At 36.7% G+C, this 24,854-nt stretch overlaps 1 protein-coding gene across 1 annotated transcript in view; it reads left to right on the top strand.

The window, feature by feature from the left end:
• The window catches only part of LOC122793530 (bifunctional heparan sulfate N-deacetylase/N-sulfotransferase 3-like), a 1,344,847-nt gene that overhangs the window by 692,098 nt on the left and 627,895 nt on the right, over nt 1–24,854 (top strand). Inside the window, exons 9-10 of the mRNA XM_044061660.1 lie at nt 545–730; nt 6,387–6,515. Coding sequence (XP_043917595.1) covers nt 545–730; nt 6,387–6,515 — 315 coding nt within the window. The remainder of the gene's footprint in view (nt 1–544; nt 731–6,386; nt 6,516–24,854) is intronic.

Below are 24,854 nucleotides of genomic sequence, written 5' to 3'. Positions count from 1 at the left end.
ACTCTCCCTTAGTGAGACACAGTGTGTGTGTGCGTACGTGTCTGTGTGCATTTCTGTGTGTGTGTGTGTGTGTGTGTGTGTGTGTGTGTGTGTGTGTGTGTGTGTGTGTGTGTGTGTGTGTGTGTGTGTGTGTGTGTGTGTGTGTGTGTGTGTGTTAAAGGATGTAGAGAGATTTTAAATCTGTTGTGGTAATGTATTCAGGCTGTAGTAAATTAAATATCTTATTTGGTGAAATGAAGAAGCAATTTCTAATTATCGCTTTTGAGCTGGAAAATACTAATTTCAAAGAAATGTTTCTTGCTGTACATTTATCCCAGAGTTCCTCTGCAGGGTGTGCTGCCTAACTTTGGAAGCAGTCCTTGCAGAAAAAAAAAGCTTTGAAGACATAAAAAGGAAGATATAAAAATTGTACTGCCGTGAGCTTAAACCAAATAGCAGATAAAATGCAATGTGTCTGACAAAAGCAAGTTTTGTAGGGTGCTGTCCTTATGGTTATAAATCCACAATACTATTTAATGCATTTCTTTGTCTTTTTATGTTTCAGGACCATCATATCCCCACAGACATGGGGTACGCTGTGGCTCCACATCATTCTGGTGTCTACCCTGTCCATGTACAACTGTATGATGCCTGGAAGAAAGTCTGGGGCATCCAAGCAACCAGCACGGAGCAGTATCCACATCTGAAACCAGCAAGATATCGGCAAGGTTTTATTCACAAAGGCATCATGGTAATAAAACGAAGCTCTGTATTAAGAAACCAGAAAAAAATGCTGGTATTCATCATTACAACTTCATGGTACTCAATTTCAGAAAGGTTCTTTCTTTTGTAATAAAAAATATGTACACTGTTGTGAGATGTTCAAACAAAACATGTCTTTCAGTACTTTGGTTATAACTCAATTTCACCTAGGTTTTAAAAGCTGAAGTGGTATATAATGCAGGATAACTATAAACAGGTGCTTTGCTGACAATAATTTATCAAATTAATTTGGATGTTAACATGATCACATCCCACTCTCAGACTAATTTTGCACTTAATATGGCAGATTGTCATATTGGATATAGTTACTGAGGTACTAGAGTGATAATATTGCCCTGTTGCTGCTGTTCTCAACTCATGGTAACCCTATGGGTAGTGTTCTGCTTCAGTCAAATGGCTGATCACTGATACAGGGGCATCCTTAGCTGTAGTTAATGCTCCTCATCTTTTAAATTTACCTTTGATTTCACCAGGCATATCTTTTGCTAATGATTTTTCCCTTTTCATGATGTGTCCATAGCATGAAAGTCAAAGTCTTCTTATATGAGCTTCCTAGGGAAATATAGATTTGATCTCCACCAACACAGATTGATTTTTTTTTTGTAGTGTCAATGGTGGAACATGTAACATACTTTCCTTTGGTACAGAAGGATGTGGGTTCTATTTCCATACCAGGTAGATGGAGCGCTAACACTGCAATGCATCAAAATGGCAGTGTTGCACTCCTGGGTATGTTGTCCTTTTGAGGAAAAGTTAAAATGGGACCACATCTGCCTGAGTTCGTAGCTCAAGTGGGTGTTAAATAACCCAAGGCACCTACTGAAAAGAGTGGAGAATGTTCCCTGATATCCTGGCCAAATTTCCCCTAGTAGTACCAATACCACCTTAGATCTCCCCTAAAAATAATTTACTAGCCTAGTGGGACTAACTCATTCAACAAATGGATAAATAAACTAAAATAACTTTGTCCTTCAGGCTGTCCATGATATACAGAGAGTTATTTACTAACACTACATTTCAAAGATGACAACTTTCTTGTCTATTCTTCTTTTAAGTCCATTTGATGTTAATGAAGATGCCATAGCTTTTATAAATCAAACTTTTTTTAACCATTTGAAGATTTTATCTAGATTCTTTACAACCATTCTGCCAAGAGTGGTTTGTTGCCTGATTTCTTTACTGCTTGTGATTTCATTATTGGTTACTGATCTTACCAGGTTGAAATTTCAACTAATTCTACTTCTTATCAGTCAAGAATCAAATTATTGATTTTGACCAGTTGTCAGGATCTTTGGCATCTTCATGTTTGTCAGCAAAGACATTGTAAGAGTATCTTGATAAATAGATGTTTCATATCGTCTTCACCTGCTTCCAATGGTGTGCTATCATAACTATTGTTAATAACACTCCTGGTCATTTCCACTGTTTATTTTTATACAATCTGGCATTTCAAATGATTTGTACTTTGTACAAATTATTTGGAGAAAGTATGAGTAATTGGCATAACCCTCTGCTGATTAAAAACTGTTCTGTTATACTTTACTATGTTTGGATTGTTGCCCCTTTACTGATGTAAAGGTTGTGCATAAGAAAGAACAAAACCTTCATTTACAGTCAAAGAAAATAGTATAGACGTATCAAGGCAATAGAAGCCATCAGCAGATGACGCTGGAGACTTTAGATGTTATTTTAGTGATATGGAATTCATTGAAATTAATACCTTAAGTAAATGATAGAAATTAACAACAATCTAGACCAAAACATTAAGCAGTTTTTGAAAAGATCTAAACTGAAAACTAAGTGCATCAGTCATTCAGTAATTGTTTTAAACAAATCATTCCTTTAATAATTTCAGTGTATTTATTCTCCATAAGTTATTAAAAGCTTCAAACATTTTCATGCACAGCAGTGAAACATAAAAAAAAAACATTGCTGACCCAAACCTATAACCAGTTATTAAAATAAACAGGATCAAACAAGTACACTAGACCACAGAGTAAATTAAACCACTGATTTAAAAAATAAAATACACAGTTATCATTTGAACTAATGGGTTATCAGACTTAAACTATGTAATTATGTGCTTAAATGTAAACAGTTCACCATTATTTTATCAAAATCATGTGGCCATCTCTTGAAAACACAGACTTGTAGTTAGGTCAGTTGATGCCTTGAGCTCTTCCCTCAACCCAAATTAGAGCTGAGAATCAAAAAAACAAAAAGTTTTCCAAAGTTCTAAACTGTAGTCTTAAACAAGTGTCATGCAAATAAAATCCCGGTATATGTGAGGCAGAGCACCTCACTGGCCTTGTTCAAGAGAAATCTTGACCAATGGATGGGAGATCGCAGATACACCCCAGGGATTACCTCAGTGTCACTGCTCGACAGAGGCACAGCAAAATAATGGGTATAGTTCCCCATACTAAAGGGGTGGCGTAAGCCACAAAACTATGGGCTAGGCTTGTAAATGCCCTCGGGCAGATAGCCTAGTATAAACCTATGAACCTATGAACCTATGCTACAGTTAAGCTGATAAATTAATTTTAGGGGCTACAGTGTCATCTGCAGCTACTGAAATGCATTTCAACACTTTGCACATGCCTAATCAGCATCTCTTCAACACTGCTGATTGCTCCACCTAACAGTTTGTGCCCGGGACAGTCACCCACTTTGCCTGCCCCTAGCTAAAGTGCTGCTAAAATAAATCCTAAAACAACATTTACAAAACCTATGTGCACTCTTTGCTTTATGCTGTTACAAACTTAATTTTCCTACTTAGCTTTAACACTATTTTATAGCAATTTTACCTACCTCTTTACCAACCTGTTGTGTGTTTGAGACATGGATGTCAAGAAATTCACCTTGAAAGTGGAATAAATCAAAACTCCAAAACTGAGTCTTGGTATTCATGTTAAGAACCCTTAACAAGTAGCTATGAAAAGGGAAGCCTCTTCATAACACTTTGTACTCAGAGCTCTAGCTATTGTTTTGGATTACTAGCTACACAGAAAGATTTTAGGGGTGCCAAGTGCTTTGCAGCTTTGAAAACCATAAAACAATTAGTTGTCACAAAGAGAGCAGACAGAACCTCTGATCCTTTGATTAATGAATGGTTTTAAAATTTGATACATAATTCACTCTTCCACACTTTCACACTTTTGTCTGAGTGTGTGTGACAATGAAGTGTGTTATAGCTTTCAATCTATGAAATAATTTCAAAAGCTTTTTTGAGGTGACCCAGTGTTAATGCCATAGCACAAGACTAGAATTGAACAGTGCTGAAAGGTACTTAACAAAACTTTGTTAATCACCTTTTTTTTTACATCAGAAAGGTACTTAATAAAATTTTGTTATATGTCTTTCTTTCAACAGAAAGGGACTTAGAACTTTGTTAAACAGCTTTCTTATATCAGAAAGGTGCTTAACAAAACATTGTTATATATCTTTCTTTTATCAGAAAGGTACTTAACAAAACTTTGTTAAATATCTTTCTTACATCTGAAAGTTACTTAAGAAAGATATATTTTCCTCCAGTTTGGGGTATAGTCATGGTTCTCCATTCTAACTATCTGAGGCAAGTGTCTTTAGTACAGTAGTTGTTTCAGGAGTCTTTCTTGCAGATGTTCAGAATGCTCACATAGATGTACAACCTTTGAGATAGACCTTTATAATAGATACAGTTTCCCTACCGCTCATAGTCATTTTGCTTGTGTTTCTTATTTTTTATACATAAATACCAACAACATGGTCATACAACCATGTCTAAAAAAAATAAAAAATACAGTGAATCACTGTGAATATTCAAAAAGAACTGCTGCCAGTAATTGGTGGCATGCTTTTGGTTGGGAATGTAACAAGTTGGCAGATATTAACAATTCCTAACAGGATACTTTGTTGGAAACATTAGGGGAGCAAATTACTGTAAAGTAGGAAATTATTCTTTTCAGCTGGGACATAGGATCTGAATTGCCTAAACATAATAAGACTTTATTAAGTTTAATGCTATTGGCTATCAAAGTGATCAGTTACTAGAAAATGGAAATCAAAATCTAAACCTGCTACAACTCAGTCTGAAGTACTGAATATTGTTAAGGAGATAAACACTGGAGGTAGGACCTTTACAGAAGGGAAGAAGCAGATTTACTTGTAATATTTGTGGAAACAGTACATGCAGAATAATGTTCAGGAGGAGAGAGGTTTAAGAGAATGCAGGAAATGAGCATTTTACATATTGCTGGAGTGAACAAGAATTGCTAAAAACAAAAAAATATATGTATACTACATAAAAAGTTACTATGGTTTGTTTTCTCTCCTATTAAGGTATGTGTATATATGCAACTGTCTAAAATGGGGTTTAATAAGGATGTTTAATAAAAGACATTACTGACACATTTTGAAAACAAAAATCAAAATAGTAATAAAAAAATTATACCCGTGTAGGTATCCATAGCCACATTTTTAATACTTTTTTATTCTGTTTCTGACTTACTAGCTTTCAACTGGAATGTATTTCTAGAGCCATATATTTTAATCTAGTAGAAGGTACCAGAACAGCAGTGTTAAAGTAAGGCCTACTTTAGTGTGTTTTAGTGACCAGGCTTTGGGAGAAAACTTTGGGGCTGGACTGAACTAAGTGGGGAATGAGCTTTTCTTGCAGAGAGGATCAATTAGAGGAGTGTGGACTTGGTGAACTGTCCACATATTTAAAAAAATGAAGGCTAGGTGTAATATGTAATGAATGACACAATAAAATGTAAATGTTTCATTGACTCTGCTTCTTAAAAAAAATGAAAAAACAGAAAGAAATAGGCAATGGTTTCCAAGCCACCAAGAAGATAAATCTTCCATATCAACAATGATGATTATTTAAACAAGTATAGTGCAGAGAGGTAATCTACTTTCTATACCCCACCTGAGATAAATTAGAAGTCACATGGAAACACAAAGCAAAATTAGTAGTAGCTTTTGGATTTCTGATAGAGAAAGCAAATTGATATAATCACTAGCTATGTAGGAGCATGTATATTCACATATTTATTTGTTTTTTATTAAATGGAAACGTGAACTGATCCACAAGGACCTATTTCAGCCACTCCCTGCCTAGAGCATGTTAAATATGCTTTTGCATACACTGGAAGTGTGAAAAGCTGTTCAGCACATATATAGTGATGACATAGAACCATAAATCAAAGCAACATTAAATATAGATGACATAGTCAACATCAGATTAAAGGAAAAAACGGTAAATATCAGAAAATTGCAGTATGTACTTAGTCAAGAATGTATATTGCAGTAATATCTTAGATTAGAATACACTATGCAGAAATACTGTTTATTTCATGATGTCTGATCATGCTAGCTGTATGAAGAGTAACACTTTACACATTCAATATGATGAATGTTTCAACTAGTTTAGCATAAGCATTTTTAATCTGTAAACATAGTTCTGAGTTTACAAATATGCTTGGAAGTTCCAATTCCAAAGCTTCTTGCAAAAATACATTATATTGTAATAATGCAGCAGGGAGATCGTATCAAATGCCTTGATTTTAGCAAGTTTGCAATGTATTTGTACACATCAATGAATTGGTGGTAAAAAAAGTGTGTTTTATTTCATTTTGCAGGTGCTTCCACGTCAAACCTGTGGTCTTTTTACTCACACAATATTCTTCAAGGAATACCCAGGTGGTCCACAAGAACTAGACAAGAGTATCAGGGGAGGAGAGCTGTTTCTTACAGTCTTATTAAATCCAGTAAGTGTTCCAATGTCACAGATGTTACTGCACTGAACATTCCATTAGGTGTGGACATGATACGTGAGCAGTATCAGTTTCAGTTTCTTGGGTTATCATTACTCTTTGACAAACAGAAAACATAAAACAATTAGCTCCATCACAAGGTACATATGAAATGTCATTTACAGTTAAGCTATTGGGCTGTTCAGGTTAGATCATATTGCTCACTGCTGTGATAAAATGGTTGCATGACCAGTGATGCAACATAGCTATACTGAAAAAGTGAACTAAAGTTACTTGTTGTCTGACTGACTACCTATGTGGTTTTGCCTGTGTGTTATATAGTCAACTGGGATGCTGGAGCAATAAACCGCCTGTCACACTTTCTGAAATTGAGTTATTATGAGTAAACATGGCTTCAAATACTACTGAACAAAATCAGTTTTAATTTCTCTGAGGTACAAAGTATCTGCCATGAAATAATTTTAACAGTCCCTGCATTGTTTTGTTAAACAGTACCTGCTGTTCCATATTATTAAATGAAACTGGTACTGTTTAGCCAGTAATGGAATGGTACTATGTGATTCCCCTGATATATTGCTACAAATAAGTCATAATATAGTAAATTCATTGTCAGTGTGCAAATGTTTTTAATACATAAACGTCAAGCTTTCTGCCTTATATCTTTTTTGTTCTGAAAGGCAGGTTACAGTGATTGTCTGTGTCAGATAAGCCCTCTCTCCTACTGACAACAGGGGTGTAACACTTGCTTTAAGTGTGATTTGTTCTGCTACTTGGATGGTGGTTTTCATTCCTGATTATAATGAACTCCTGTATGGATTCTTATCTGTAACGGCTGGTATCATCCAACCTTGATGTCCTTGGTCTAGTCATTTATCAGGTCTTATTTCCTTCTTTGAGGATATTATGAGTTGTATCCCTAAAGGAATATCTCTCGACCCTAACATCCTTGATGATCACTGCACTATCTCTAACTCTCCCTTTTTTGGTGAGGTTGTAGAGAAAATCAGATACGTACAACTTGAATCTCCCAGGCAACCAGCTCATGAATCCACTTTGGCCTGAGTTGTACACATACTACATCACTGATACTGCTCTTGTATGAGTAGCCAACAACCTCTTCATGGCTGAAAGGCAGTGATGCTATTCAGAACCTGTTCTTCTAGCATCTCAGCAGCATTTCACACCACTGACCACATAATCTTAATTGAACACATAAGGTCATACTTTGGCATGTTATCTGTGGTTTTGAAGTGTTTCATTTCATACCTCTGACTGTATTCAGCAAGCATGTTTGGGTGTTTATACCTCTTTCCATTGTCTTCCTGACTGTGGAGTGCCGTGGGCCTGATCTTGTCTCTCTTCTGATTATGGTCTACATTTTTTCATTAGACGATCCAGTGAGAAGAGTTAGTGTACCACTGCTATGCTGAGAGGATCCAGCCTTGTTTCTGCTTTTCTAGATACTTTTCTTGATGCCATCCACCCACGGGTAACTTTTAATCAGCTGAAACCTAACCCCTACAAATCAGAGGCCTTGGCATTCCATTCTATCTTGAAAGAGTTTTCTTTTTCATAGTTACATCATCTACAGAGAACAAGCGTGAATTTGTTAACAAGGTATGTCATATAAAAGTGATCTTGGACCAACTGCTGTTTTCTCTTGCTCCTATCTGAGAAACATTTCCAACATCACACATTTGTTGCCTCAAGCTGATCTCTTTGTGGATGTTCATGCCCTGGTCTCTTGCTACCTTAATTAATACAATGACCTATATCTAGAACTACATCACATTAAGACTGACCACTTGTAGCTGGTGCAGAACTCTGACTAGGCTACTCTCTAGTACTTCTAGATACCATCATTTCATGACTGTCTTCATAGCCTGCACTGGTTTCTGTTTTTTTTTTTTTCTAATGATCATAAATGTCTTGGCATTACTTTGTGTGTCCGTACTTAACTTGGGTCCATTTTACCCAAAGCAGCTTGTGGTGCTAGACTGCCCTTTCCTCGCTTTATGTTTACATTCACTGTGACTGCTGGTAGTTTCCTAGATAAATGTGCAGACATCTGGCATTCATTCTTTTGCCTGTCAAACACAGTATATGTGGAAATTACTGCCTTAGTAGCTTCATGGATGTTCTTCCTTGGCTTCTTTCTATAGGAGCCATAAAACTCACATATTGACCTTGACAGAGTGGGATGATATTTGATATTTATACTTTGGCAGATTTTATCTTATAATTAATGTTTTGCTTGAGGCCACCAATTGTCCACAGATTATCTTATCTATTTTGTTTGAGCTCATTTCTAAGATACATGATGCTGCTGTTATTTTAAACCCTCCTAAAACAGAATGTGATTTATGAGCAAAAACTATAAAAATAAACCAAAGTCACTTGCAGAATGGTTTTAAAATATATGCTTATAATTGCAGTTTATAAATTAAGGACATTTGTATGCTGATTTTATATAAAAAACTATCTGGTTCCACATTACCGAAAATTAAAAAAAAAATGGCAGCTTATGCTTCTCTCATTCCATCAGTGTTCTTCTTTGGGTCTCACTGGATGCCAAGGATGTAAGAGATGTCACTAAACAACTGATAGCCAACAGTCATGAGTTTGATGTATATATAAGAACAAGCAGATGAGGTGGTTATGTCTTTGACAGGACTGAATTAACTTCTAACTGTATAATGAATGGTATATTCTTTAAACTTGTTGAGCATACAAGACATATGAAAACTGCTATTATACAATGACCCCCCATTATTATTCCAAAACATGCATGCTGATTGGTCAGTGTGCCTGTTGTAAGTCAGACTTATACTAATGGAAAAAGGTCCGGTCGCCCGGACTTTTTCCATTAGTATAAGTCTTGATTTTTTGTGTTTTTGGTAGCAACGGAGAACGATATCGTAAAAAAAAAGCAACGGAGATCTTCCTTTCTCCATTGCTTTTTTTAAAGATATCTCGTTATATTAAACTCGTTTAATATAGCGAAACACCTTTTAAAAAAGCAACAGAGATGTCTCCATTGCTTCCACACACAGCTCTGACCCTCGTGACCAAACCATACCATCCGTTTTGTAAATCCAGCATTATCCACACCCTGGCTTGGGTTATTGCTTAAATCTTTCATAACTCCGAACATCCAACATTTCATGTCACTGAAAACTAACTGAGATGCCTGTTAAAAGCAGCAAAATAACCAAAACAATAAAACATGCTATAATCCCTTAACTGAGCTATCCTGAAAAGGTGCATGTCACATACAAAATACCAACCGGTGAATGTTTCTTAATTATAAAAAGTCATAATACATGTTTGTCTTTAGTGACATCTTTACAGTATATATTTTGGTTTGACATACAACATAAAGCAATTACAAATATTTACAAATACTTGCATGTTGGCATTGGAATTCTCCCAGTTTTATCTGGTACCTTATTTCAATGGCAAGCACCTTCCAATAAAGTAATAATCTCAGTAATATATGACAATGTAATAAAGGTTTAATGGTCAAGATTTATAATGATCAGGTTATGTGAGTAAGATGGCAAGTAAAGATAGATTTTTGACCAGATTACAAGTGATTTGTGCAGTCTTTATTTCAGATACAATTATTTTGATGATTTCCCTTATAGTGCACTGAGAAAGAAATAACATCTATCAAATTTCACTCTTACCTGGTTCCAAAGCTACATAACTGACAGTTACCAAGCTGTGAAATGGGAAAATTATCTCTCTCCTCAGCCCATAACTATAGGAGTCCCACAGGGTTCTATCTTAGGACCACTACTAGTCACAATCTTCACAAATGACCTCCATACCTCCACACAGCATGCATTTATCATTCAGTATGCAGATGTTGCTGTCTTAATCTGTGCTGCACATACCATTCCCCCCTCCTGCAAACAACTCAACTAGCATTTTCTGATGTTGAAAACTACCTTTCCATTACCCAACTTATCCTCAATCCAAAGAAAACTCAGCTTGTGATTATAACCAGTTCTAACAAAAACACTGATAACAGTCAATTCACTATCTACTCCACAAATGCTACTCCAGTCGCTCCAGTGGCACATGCTAAGCTATTGGGAATAAACATAGACTCCCACCTAATTTGATAGTCATCTCAACTTAACTATTAAAAAAGTACATGCCAAACTGGGATCACTGTACTGTATCAAACCATTTTTTACAAACAACACAAGATCAGCCATTGCTCGCTCCCAACTTCTATCCACCCTAATCTATGCATCTCCCATTCTGACTAATCTCAACAAAACTGAACTAAGAAAAATAGAAGCCTGCTATAACAGAATTGCCCGCTTTGCTGCAAATTGCTCATATAGAACTGTAGTGCTTTGAGACAGCTCCACTGACTTGATCTGCCCAACCTCCTAACCTACAATCAGCTCTGCCTCTGTCATTCTATTACCTCCCCAATAAGTATCCTGCCCTCAAAAACCTAGTACAACATCACTCAGCCAAAAGGCCTCTTGGATTATCAAGCAAACTACTACTAGAAGTCACCAACAGCTACAATAGCTTTGGAGACACACTATATAGTAGTTCATTGGCTAAAAAATGGAACTCTCTCCCCACTAGCATAAAAAACACATCGTCCAAAGCCTCATTTAAAAACCTCATTAGGCAACATCTCAAGCAAAGTTGGCAGTGCCATGACTGCTCCCCAGGCTAGTGAAAGCTGATAAGGTACACATACTTAACTTAAAGTACTCAATAATAGTTTTCACTCTTACTCACAAACACTGGCTAAGGTACAATGTATGTACTGTACCTGTCTACTATGTATGTATTCTACCTGTGTTCCAAATTTCAGCTGTACACAACAAATCTATTAATTACCTTTATTTTTAAATTAATGTTTTCTTGTTTGTTCTCTCCACTGGAACTGTTGATGTGCTGCATACCACTGTAAAAACAAGTTTTTATTGTAATTTGTGTGTATACTGATCATGTCTAAATATCTAAATGTATCTGTAATTTTTCTATGTGAAGTTTTTCTCCCTGGGCCACTGCTGAAAAAAGGGCCTTTTTGGCTCAGTCAGACACCCCCGGTTAACAAATGTAAAATAAATAAACATTATAAGTGGATGTACAGAACCACTAGAAAGGTAATAGTCATGACAACTGAATAACAGACTTATATTTTAGTACAGTATTGTGGATTTTTTCCATATTTCAATTTCATATGTACAGATTTTTGCCAGGTAACATTAAACACAAGAGGTTAAACTCTAACCTACTAAGAGGTCAATGAGTTCAGATATTTTCTTCAACACTTTTATTGCTTATTTTTGCTAGCCGCATTATTCAGACTGTTTTTTATTAACTTTGTTACTTATTTGAACTGTTTTTTGAATTCTTATACAGTTTGCACTTAAATTGATTGTTTTTAAGTGTTATTTCAGCTGTTTAACTGTAAAGTGCTACACACTCAAGTGCGAGAGCATTTTTCAGCTTTAAAAGTGTTTTTATTCCTGTATCTGCTTTAACTTTTGAAAAAAAAATCCTATCTCTCTACTCATGTCCCACCATCTAGAACTAGCAGAGTCCAGTTTTCAGATTTTGCAAAATTCTGGGCTGTTTGTAAGTTTCTGTGTTGCCCAGACCTTTCTAAGATAGAAGGTAGCTTCCTTGTTCATCAGTGAGAGTGGTGAGCTTTGAAACAGCCTGTCACTGGAGGAGTGGTTTCAGCTCAGAATCAGTAGTTTTATTGGCCATTTTGGGCTATTTCTATCCCTTTAATCTTTCTGTTTAAAAACCCGTGTTTGCCCGGTTTTGTGCATCACGCAGTGGCGTTTAGTTACAGTTAAACTATTCCCAGTGCCAGAAAGTCTGCTTTTCAGATTTTTCCTTAGAACTTGCCAGTTTTCAAGTTTCAGCACTCAGAACTGTTTCCTTGTGCTCAGCACTTGTCCAAATCTCGTAGCACTAAATAATCTACAAATTACTGCAGCACTCAACATTCCTCACTTATCAAGAGAAAATCAGTTCCTAGTACTAAAATTAATAAGCACTAACCAGGCATGCCCAAGGGTCAACTCCCGGTGTTTTCTCCTGTCCACCTGATGAATCTGGGCATCTTGGGGCAATGTAGCAATTGCCTCATGTACACTGACAACCCTCTCCTCCTACCACCCAACACTACAACCTGTGAGAGATGCACTTATATAGCCAAACTAGAAGCCAAGCTCTCTCCAGCCAAGACTAGACTAGACAGTCAAGAGACAAAGGTTAACACTACACCACACTCAACACATAGTCCATCAAAACTTGCATCACACAAACCCACACATAGTAACACAAAACACACACCTACATTCGCGAAGGCTCTCAATAAAAATCTGCCCACACAACAGAGACCTCCAAAGCAGAAACGCAAGACACCATCACCCCCAAAGCTACCCGAACAACACATAGCCAACAAAATTAGTGCACCACTCAGCCTCAGCCCATAAGGCAAAACAAGATACCCAACACACTAGTCATTGGAGACTCTGTAGTCAGACACACTGATGTCCCTCTCACCAAGCTAAACAAGGAGAAAGTTACATTTTGTGCATCACGCAGTGGCGTTTAGTTACAGTTAAACTATTCCCAGTGCCAGAAAGTCTGCTTTTCAGATTTTTCCTTAGAACTTGCCAGTTTTCAAGTTTCAGCACTCAGAACTGTTTCCTTGTGCTCAGCACTTGTCCAAATCTCGTAGCACTAAATAATCTACAAATTACTGCAGCACTCAACATTCCTCACTTATCAAGAGAAAATCAGTTCCTAGTACTAAAATTAATAAGCACTAACCAGGCATGCCCAAGGGTCAGCTCCCGGTGTTTTCTTCTGTCCACCTGATGAATCTGGGCATCTTGGGGCAATGTAGCAATTGCCTCATGTACACTGACAACCCTCTCCTCCTACCACCCAACACTACAACCTGTGAGAGATGCACTTATATAGCCAAACTAGAAGCCAAGCTCTCTCCAGCCAAGACTAGACTAGACAGTCAAGAGACAAAGGTTAACACTACACCACACTCAACACATAGTCCATCAAAACTTGCATCACACAAACCCACACATAGTAACACAAAACACACACCTACATTCGCGAAGGCTCTCAATAAAAATCTGCCCACACAACAGAGACCTCCAAAGCAGAAACGCAAGACACCATCACCCCCAAAGCTACCCGAACAACACATAGCCAACAAAATTAGTGCACCACTCAGCCTCAGCCCATAAGGCAAAACAAGATACCCAACACACTAGTCATTGGAGACTCTATAGTCAGACACACTGATGTCCCTCTCACCAAGCTAAACAAGGAGAAAGTTACTGTCAACTACCTGTCGGGTGCCAGGATCAGCCATATAACGCATGCACTCAGGTCACTTCACAACAAGTACAAGTATGACTCTGTCATTGTCCATGTTGGAGTGAATGACCTGTGATGTACCTCCCTGGACTACATGAAATGTGAAATGGAGGATCTCTCTGATCATGTGGCCCAGGCAGGTATGACACTAGCCCTGAGTAGTATCCTACCATCGTCCAGAATTATACCACAGTACAAGGACAAAAGGAGTGACTTCAACAATTGGCTAAGCTTTTGGTGTCATTCCAAGAGGGTCCAATATCTGTCTGCCTGGGACAACATAATTGACAGGCCACTGTGCTTTGCCAGAAATGGCCTGCACCTGTCGCTGCAGGGATTCCGGATACTGGCTAAGGCTCTTGCCACCCCTATAGTGCTTTTTTTAGGCAAGGCTCAAACGTCAAACACACCACCATAGAAGATATAAACAAGTGAAGTCTAAGGGTAATGCTACTCAATGCTAGAAGTCTAAACCTCAAAATGCACTTACTCAAGGCTCTTCTTAAGATGGAGAACATCGACATCTGTACAGTGACAGAGACCTGGTTTAAGGCTCCAGAGAGCACCCCTGCATTACCAGACTACAATTCCTACTACACATTTCGGCCACCTAACCTGGACTGAAATACTAAAGAAGGAGGTGTGTCCATATTCATAAAGGATATCCACACCTCCAGGCTAGTTGCTCAACATAATGCATCCGAAATTATGCAAGTACAATTAACACTGGGCAAGACTGCAATTTAGGTTGTAGCATGTTGCAGGTCCCCTGCCATGCCCCTGGACACCCACTCCATGTTTCTCGATATACTGGATAATATTAAGGTACAGCCCAATACCCTAATTTTGGGAGATTTCAACTACCCCTCCATCAACTGGGAAAACTACTCATGTACTAAATTATTTGCCCAGTGTTTTCTGGAATTCATCAATTTCAATGCCCTGGATCAACTTGTCCATACCCCTACCATGGGTAGCAACATCCTGGACCTGGTCATTACCAATATGGGTAACAGATGATCCATGCCAGAGGTCAACTCCTCGCTGGTCAGGTCTGACCACAAGCTAATCACCCTGCACATCCATATCCCACCCCCTTCCCATTAAGGAAACCACTGTAAAAAACTTCTCCAAAGCCAACTTAATGCCACTTAAGTCAGAAGTGGCAAACTTCATTACACCCACACAGATTGAAAATAGTGGCATGACTGCTGAATCATATATAAATGCACTGTATAAGCACATACACGAGTGCATGGACCGTGCCATCCCCAACTGAACCAAGACACTATCCTCCAGAAAAAGGAAGCCAATCTGGTGGTCCCCCACCATAAACAAAGTGTACAACAGAAGGAAGAAACTGTTGCAAAAAAGAGTAAAATCCCATGATTGCAGGAACTCCCTAGTCAGCATCAGCAAGAAGCTGAGATCCCTCATAAAATCCACCAAAGCTAGTTACGAAAATAAAATCGCCATGGATTCTCAAGACAAAGCTTTCTACAGCTATGTCAAGAATCTCAATGGCAACACTCAGATCTGCTCTGAACTACAGCACAATGGTACTACATTTACTGAACCAACTGATATTGCCAACATCCTGGCAGACAGGTTCAGTGCCAACTTCACCGCCACACTCCCCAAAGGGCCCATCCCCATACCAGATGATTGCAAAGCCCCTGTAATCACGGCCACACAGGTAAAGACCGCACTCTCCAAAGCCAAGAACACAGCATCCATGGGACTGGACAACATCCCAGGCTGCGTTCTGCATGAACTACAGAATGAACGGGCATCCCACCTAAGTACCCTGTTCAACCATAGACTCACTTCAGGCTTTGTGCATATGGAATGGCGACATGCTCTACAAAGGGGGTGCCAAAACTGATCCAGGAACTACCGCCCCATTAGCCTGACAAGCCTGGTCTGCAAGGCCATGGAATGCATCATCCTGGAGCTTATAAACAAAGACATAGGTAAACTCCAAACTCTGGACCCCACTCAGTTTGGGTTTGTAAAAGGTAGATCATGCCTCCTAAACCTGACTGACTTCTTTGAAGCAGTCACCAGAGCCGTAGACGAGGGTAAGGTGGTGCACACAGCCTATCTTGACCTCGCCAAGGCTTTCGGCACTATCCCCCACTCTGGTATTATAGATAAACTCACTGGACTAGGCATAAATCCCTATGGCACAAGATGGGTGGCCAACTGGCTCATGGACAGAACCCACACAGTGAAAGTAGCTGACTCCAAATCCAACTTCAGACCAGTGACAAGCTGAGTACCACAGGGTTCTATCCTGGGTCCTCTCCTGTTCAGTATCTACTTCTCTGAAGTCCAAACTAATACAGCTAGTCTCTTGCTAATGAAATTCACAGACAACTGCAAACTAGGAGCCATAATCGATTCACCTAAGGATGTGGACATTCTACAAAGAGGCCTCATTGACCTTATGCTTGGTGTCAAAGTCATGGCCTAAAGCTCAATGCCAAGAAGTGCACTGTCATCCCCTTTGGGAAAACCACCATACCCATGAGCTATCACGTAGGTGGTAGCCTACTAAACACCAAAAGTATGATGAGACCTTAGGACACAGGTGGACAGTAGTCTCTCCTTTGATAATCACATAGCCACAGTAGTCAGGAAATCCTTCTACATTGCACACCTCATCACAAAGGGGTTGTACTCCAGAAAAAGAGAGGTCATCATTCCTCTCTACTCGTCCCTCATCAGACCCATTATAGAGTACAACGCCCCAATTGGCATGTGTCTAGCAAGACATCTGCAACAACTAGAAAGGCCACAGAAATACTTCACCAGGAGGATTACCAGCCTCAGGCAGATGCCATATGCTGAACATCTCAAAAAACTGCAGTTCTGCTCCATTGCATATCTCCTACCCCAAGGCAACCTCTGTCTAACATACAAAGTCATGTCTAACCCAGATCTGATGGACATGCTACATGTAAAGAAATCCCAATCTCTCCAAGCCACATGATCCAGGGACCTAAACTTTGTCACCACAATAAATAGAACATGATGAAGGGATAGATTCCTGTCCCAGAGACTTCCCATGCCCTGAAACAGGAAACCTATTCATGTCAAACAAAGTTCCTCATTAGCCCTCATTAGGAGAAATCTTGACAATTGGATGGGAAACAGGAATTTTACCTCGTGGATCACTGCTGTGGCTCTGCTTGACAAGAGCACAGGAAAATAACCTTCTTGGGTGGAGAAAGCCAGGGAATCTTGTTTGGCTAGGCTTATATAGACCCTATGAACCCATGAACACAACAAATAATTTGGCCAGACAAGTCAAAAATTATTAAATGTGTTAATAAGAACTACAGAAATGGAAGAGAAGTATATTTTTCTGGTTTGGGCAGTTACAGAAAATCACCAGTTGTCTTAGACATTTTATAAAGTTATTCCATTTTTGCATTCTAAGCAAATAATAGATAACTCATTCAACTACCACCAAACCTGTACAATCAAATCTGTAAAGATGCAGAAGTGAAAATTTATTTTCAAATGCAAACCTATAAAATACTGAATCATCTGTAGCTATTCATTCTAAAGATGAGGCCTTATTGTCCCGTTTTAGCCAGTAGTTCACAGAAAACATTCCAAAGCACTTAATTTTTCTTTCTAATCCTTGGTACCCATATTACTATTTTCCAGTTAGACTTTTTTTTTGGATCATTCAGATTTTAAGGCCTTTCTGCATGTAAGAGGAGTTCAGGTTACTTGCTTATGAGCAACTTTTTCAAGAGTAGTTTGGCCTAGTTCTTTTGGTAAAATCCCATTTATGTTACTATTTCAGTGAATGGCATTAGATTTGTGAAACTGCTACAGTGAATGTAGTGCAATTTAATTAAGCATGGATACTGTAGCAGTTGTTAAAGTCACAAAACTGGCCTCTTTTATATACAGACTTCAAAGGGAGACTTCATGGTATTGAACTATTCTTTAGAAAGATGTGTTTATCACTGATTAGTGTTAAATAGTTATGCTCCATATCCAGATATGGTTGATTTTATAACAGACATAATATTAATTTAAGGATGATTTTTCTAATATAATGAAATAAGTATAAGAAGTTTTCCAATGGACCAGAATTTCCTATGGAAAAAAAAAATCTTGTTTTTAACATGCATCTACAAATCAAGGAATATTGCTCAAGTAACATTAAATACAAGAAGCTGAATTTATAGTTACTAAGAGGTCAGTTAGATAAAATATGCACATAGGAATATTTGAAATTAAAGAGCTATATCATTTAATTGACCCTGTTAAGTATTTGTGTCCTCAGATGAAAAAAACATACTTTACTTGCTAGCTCTTAAAACTGTTGGTTATGGACTGCGTTTTTTTTTTTTTTTTTTAGTTTCTGGTAGCGTTGTCACCTCACAGTAAGACGTTGTCCTGTTCGATTCTCAGCTAGAGCATCTTCTGTGTGGAGACATGCGTGAATGGGCATACCTCCGTTGAAGGTTGTGCATCAGGGCCGGCAACGCGGCACATAAAAATCTACTGCCAATCATTAGCGGACTGGAGTTCCGCTGTGGCGACCCCTAACCGGGAAAAGCCGAAAGACACAACAACAAGTTTCTACCAGATTTGCCTACAAAATTAATACATTTGTTTCTTATCCTATGTTTTTCAAATCAATCTTATATAACTCCTCATTTCTGTTTTAACAACTGTCAGGCTAAATCATTTTTTATGGACTAAAACATTAGATTCCTCAAAGTCATCAGGTAAATTAATAATTTTAAGTTATGTTAATAGTGTTCAAAAATGAATACAATAACCATCGCTTAACACTTGATATAAGGTGGGGTGCTTTTAAATGTACTATCAGCAGGTAGTTGCTTGACAATGATTTTTAAGACAAAGAAAAAAGAAGACATATATTTAATAATTAAATTAAGTGTAAAGCGAATGAAATGTTTAAGTTTGAATATGAGCTAAGGACCTCTGAAATGTAAAAAGAACAAAAATACTTAAACTTTGATATGACCCAGATAATTTTATAATCAACAGCTTACATGGTCTTGAGACAATGTATTTAATGGCTTACTCTCATTTAGCAAAATGTACCCTCGTCTTACCTAGCTTAATGTTAGAAATTGTTAATTCAAATTGCATATATATAAATTGTATATATATATATATATATATATATATATATATATATATATATATATATATATAAAGAGAGGGAAGGAGAAATATAGATAATATGTTTGTAGAGAGAGAGAGAGATGCATTGAATTTCAAACATATAATAAGGCTAAAATAGTCTAAATATGTCTAAATATTTATGAAGGAGTATACAATGATAAAAGCCTGATTATAGATTATGCCCTATTAGAATCTTTTTTCATTGGGATAAATCTATACTGCAAAAATGTTATTGTTTATTCAGAACCAGAATCTAATAATCACTTGGACTAAATGAGATTCCAGTAACTTTATTATGAAACAGAAATCACAAGGAAAATGTTGATAACAATATATGATTCAATATTTATTTTGTTGGGGTTCAAACAAGGTTTATATCAGTCAGTCATATATAACTGCATTAGCCAAAATTATTCTTGACCTTAAAAGTATGAATTAGTAGACACAAATACTGACACCTAAATGTTTTAGCCATAACGACAAAGAATAAAATGAACTGTATTATTTAATTCATATCTCCTTTTCAATTAGGTTTCATGTCCTCTAAACAAACCGATATTACATTATTACTTTAGAATTTACTTTTTAGCCTACTACAATAATAAAGATAGTAATTTTGTTTTAGCTCTTAATATTTCCAAAGCTTTTGAGAAGGTCAGTTTCAGTTATTTATTTAGATTTCTCATAACTTTTAACTTCCCTACAAATTGTATCAAGTATGTTCAAGGTCTTTATAGTCATAAGTCTACAGTCTACAGTTGATAAATTTATTAAGTGTAGAAATGGGCAAGGATTATGAATATCTATTTATTTGTTCAAACTTTGTTTAGGTTCCCTATCATAAGACTGGAGCTTGAATGGTTAAAGATCAAAAGACTAAAACCAAACTTCTGAAAACTATAAAACATAGTAAACAAGTAAAATTCAAAATCAAAACGTATCTGAATATACACTTGAAAGCTGAAATAAAACATAAATACACTTAGCATACTGACTGAAAATAAATGCTGTATTTGTAGAGGGGCAAGTTCTCTACAATACCACAACAGGAGATCTGTACTACAACCTCCTAAATACATTTTCTTAATCCAAGATTATATAGCCTTGGGCAAGGACTGCAGTTATGTATTATTCATGTACTAAATATTATTTCTGTATTCTCAAGTATATAATTTAAACTTATATAAGCCCATTGTTCTTTCATCAGATAATCTCTGAAGGCAGTATACCCTTTAGAAATTAATCCCATAAACCCAACAAATTAATTTAAATATTTTTTGGAATTTGATACTCACAAAATAATTTCTGCCTATTAGATTTAAACTTTTTTTCTAAATGTGGAGGCAGAGCAGGGTAAACTTAACAAAGGGGACTTTATATATTTTGTCTTTATTCCCTAAAGTATCTGTTATTAAGATGTGTGTTTTCCAGAGTTGTTGTTTGGTCTACTTTACAGCAAATTACAAAATCCAAATTTTGTAAAATATAAACTGAAATAGATAAATTGTTGTGGCATCCTAAATAATCTAGACTTATAATTTACTAGTTAACTGTACCAAAATAACATGCAGGATGGAAACTCCCTGATCTATATGTTTATTATCGTATATCACAGTCTTACAAACTCTTTAAAATATTGGATTTCTCCCGTAAAGAAAAAGGATGGGATTCATGAGTGTTTATTGTCTGTCATGATTATATAATGTTATGTAAAATAAATGCAGATATCCCTTTGCTTCCAGAAAGTGATAAACTATATTTAATTTCTCTAATCATAGTTCTTAAAATATGTTTACATTTCAGACTTTATTGGAACAATTGAAAAATAGGCTTAAATTTCTTTTTATTAAGAAAACTTAAAGTCTTTAAATCTTGGTGACATAAATGCTCCACTAACACCATGACAAGTTTTTCTTAATCTCATTTTAGATATCACTTATGTTCCTGTATATAGCTTTAGTAGTCCTGACTTTACCGAATAATGTATGTGGTCAAATACAAAATGTAAGTCAAAGGGATAAGTCAACTGGAAAATGTTAGTCTAGAAAGATAAGATTATAGATCAGTGACCAGACAAAATAAAAGCTTTAACAAAAAGGTATGTTATAATTCCTCTATGTATACTCTCAGTGACTAGCTGTGAGACTATTTAATTGATCAAACATTTGTTAAAATGAGCACCTTTGTCATTCCTTTAACTTCATCACTTCTAAAACTTAATCACTTACATGCCCCTTTTAAATCTATATCAGCCAGTGTATGTAGGTAAAGCAGTTTGTAAGAGAGTGGTGGACAATTTTATGCAGGCTTTCCAAATGATCCCTGTGTGGACTTCAGTGAAAGGTGGAGAAGTTTCATTTCATTTGCTTGTGGAGTTAGCTTGCCTGACCGCTTACCTATGCTCCCTTATGTTTAAGTTACAGAGTTTTAATACCATGATTTAACAAAAGGTTTAGCAAAAAGGTTAAAAAGACTTTTCCAGAATTTGTTTTTGTGTTACTAAGTTTAAAACTACACAAAATACTTTTGTAGAGCCATGGTACCCTAGAGGATATTGAATACACCTACTTTAAAACATATGACTAACAGTAGTAGCTGGAGTCTGGGAATAATGTTTTTGCTAAAGTATCCATGAAAGAAACATTTGAATTCTTATTGGTTGTAAAGGTAGGGGGTATCCTCTTTTATGAGACATATATTTTTGTCCTAGATTGAAATTTTGCAAGTCATTATATTTTACCATCTGTGTTTAGCCAGCTTTTTAGTTATTGCCAACCCTAATAAAGTTTTGCTGTCTTTTACAAGGCATGACCTTATAAACAGAAATAGTGTATTTAGCTGTCTAGATGAGACTGCTACATAACAAAAGTGTAAAAACTGTTTACATTTTAAAAGGTCAAAGTCTCAGGATTTTAGTGGCCTGCTTTTATGAGGTAAACCCAGATCTTTTCTAGAATGGTTCCAGTAGCACTCAGAGCTTAAACTGTTTCTTCCTCCATGTGTACATTTTTCAAGGTTGCTTAGGTGTCCTCAGGTAATAAACTTAGCAGGAGTTTCCTAGATTAGCACACCCATACCACTCAACATTACAGACATTGAAAACAGGTATAGAGGCCCTGGAAAAGTAGGTACATCCAGTCAAAAACCTGCACATCTAAACAGCATAACATTTAAATACCAAATACCATATAACTCTTATCTCTTCCAATAGGAATATGGGATCCTACTTAGAAACACATTTTTAAAACACAGAGAATGACAAAATGATGGAAAAATATAAGCATCATGCAGGCCAACATTGCAAAAGTGTATCACACAAGGTAATTTATTTTTGCTTCTGAAAAGAGTGAATGTAAACAGCTCAAAAATCATATTTGGAAAGGGATATTCAGAAAATTGTATGAAGAGGTAAATCAAGCATGAAAATAGGGATGTGACTAAAAAAATAGTTACGTCACGTGCAGACGTAAATCAGGTCTGGAAATACATATATTCCTCTTAAACAGGGACAGTTGACAGGTCTGAACAAACCCATATAATTTTACTCATTTAATTTCAATAAAAACAGGGATATTGGCTACATAATGACATTGATTACAGAATCCATTTGTGTGTGGCAATCATTCTGTATTCTGAACATAATTTTTAATAGATTTTGAGCAGTGCTTATTTCATAACCAGGGTAGAACATTGATCCCAGTGGACCATTTTCACAATCAGCCCAGGTGAGAGACAAAATATGCAATAGCAAGGCAACATAAAATATAAGTATGCATATCTCACATTAAATAAGTGAAAAGGAGATATCAGGGACCTTGTTTGCCTGCTAAGGAAATCTGTATGCGGAAAAAGAAGCAGCAATTAGAACTCAATATGGAGTACCTGACTATTTCAAGATTGGGACTGTAGTACAACAAGGTTCTATATTGTTAATCTGTTTAATAATATCCTGAGTATATCATACAGAATACTGGATTAGATAAAGCAAATTTTGGAATCAAAATTGGTAGGAGAAATATTAACATCAAATATGCAGATGATACTAGTTTAATAAATAAAAATAAGGAAAAGCTAAAGAGCCTGTTGATGAGGATGAAAGAAAAAAAATAAAAGTTGGCTTGCTCAGCATAAAAAAAAATATTTAATTCAGCTCTATCAGTTCTTTGCAAATAGATGGTAAATAAATGGAAGGCCCAAACATCTCTGCATGTGATGACTACAGTCATTATATGAAAGGCTTTGGCAAATGTGGACAAGATTACAATGAGCAAAGATATTACATTGTCAACAAAGTCAGCAGAGTCGGTCTTATAGGTTTTCCTAGTATTAGCATATGGCTGTGAGAGCTGGACTGTAACTAAGGCTGCAAACCACAAAATGGATGCTTTTGATCTGTGGTGTTGGAGAAAAATTATGATAATAAAAGACACTGACACCAAGAAAGACCAAAAACAAAATAAGTGCATGGCAGAGGCAAAGGTACATGAAATGTTTTACTGACGTAATAAATATGAATTTGCAAGAACAAATAGGCCTGGTGCACTAAAAGTACTTGAGGTCACAAAGACCCATTTTAAATTAAATGTCTAAACAACAGCTACAGAAGTAACATAAAAATAACTGTAAATGATGAACTATCAGCTTGTCTACATATAAAAATATCATCTTTAAGCATGATGTATGCAAAAATGTAATTCTCATCACTTTGAAAATATCCTCACCTCAGTATACACAGAAATCCCTCCCCCACACACACGCACACACCCACCATACCTCTCAACCATACTGAATTACTCAGTAAATACTGGTTTTGAGGGCAAAATATTGGGGTGCCACAAATTCCCACATGGCCCCTTTAATTTCAAAATTTCCTGGTGTTTGTGCAGGGCATGCACGATGACATCAGCTTCTGCAGACGATGTGCACACAGCACAGCTTTCTTCCCCAGCTTGGCTCCTCCTCAAGCAGCTCCAGGTAAAAAATGGATTTAAGTGCTTTCTTTTTACTTGAAGCTTTACTTATTTAAGTGCTTAGAAGTTTTTTGTTCTTTGCTGGAGAAACTGTTACAGCAGGCAGGTTACCAAGACTGTGCTTTACTTTAATGGCAGGATTTAAGTGCTAACAGCTGCAGGTTACATCTGTTTATATGTATTTAAGTGCTAACGGCTACAGAAACTTATTTCAGTGCTTTCTGCTTGTTCTTGAAACTCTAACAGCTTCATAAACTGTTACGGTAGGCAGGTTACCGAAACTGTGCTTTACATGAAACTCTAACGGTTGCAGTGCTTTACTTTAACAGCAGGATAGCTGTACTTATTTAAATGCCAACAGCTGCAGGTTACATTTATTAATGTGTATTTACCAGACCCTTACTTAAGCTTTAGGAGAAACTGTGTACTTTCATTCTACTTTAACAAATGGCCACGTAAACTGCTTTACTTAAAACTCTGGCTGCAGTGCTTTACCTTAACAGCAGGATAGCTGTACTTATTTAAGTGCTAATGGTTGCAGGTTACGTCTGTTTATCTGTATTTAGCTTTAAACATTAGGAGAAACTGTGTACTTTCTTTCTATTGTAACAAACAGCTGCATAAACTGTGTGTGGGATAGCTTTGTGTGTGTGTGTGGGATAGCTTTGTGTGTGTGTGTGTGTGTGTGGGATAGCTTTGTGTGTGTGTGTGGGATAGCTTTGTGTGTGTGTGTTGGATAGCTTTGTGTGTGTGTGTTGGATAGCTTTGTGTGTGTGTG

Source organism: Protopterus annectens, chromosome 2.part0, assembly GCF_019279795.1.
Source record: "Protopterus annectens isolate FY-2018-M chromosome 2.part0, PAN1.0, whole genome shotgun sequence".
Lineage (NCBI taxonomy): Eukaryota > Metazoa > Chordata > Ceratodontiformes > Protopteridae > Protopterus > Protopterus annectens.
This window is presented reverse-complemented; position numbering and strand designations above follow the sequence as displayed.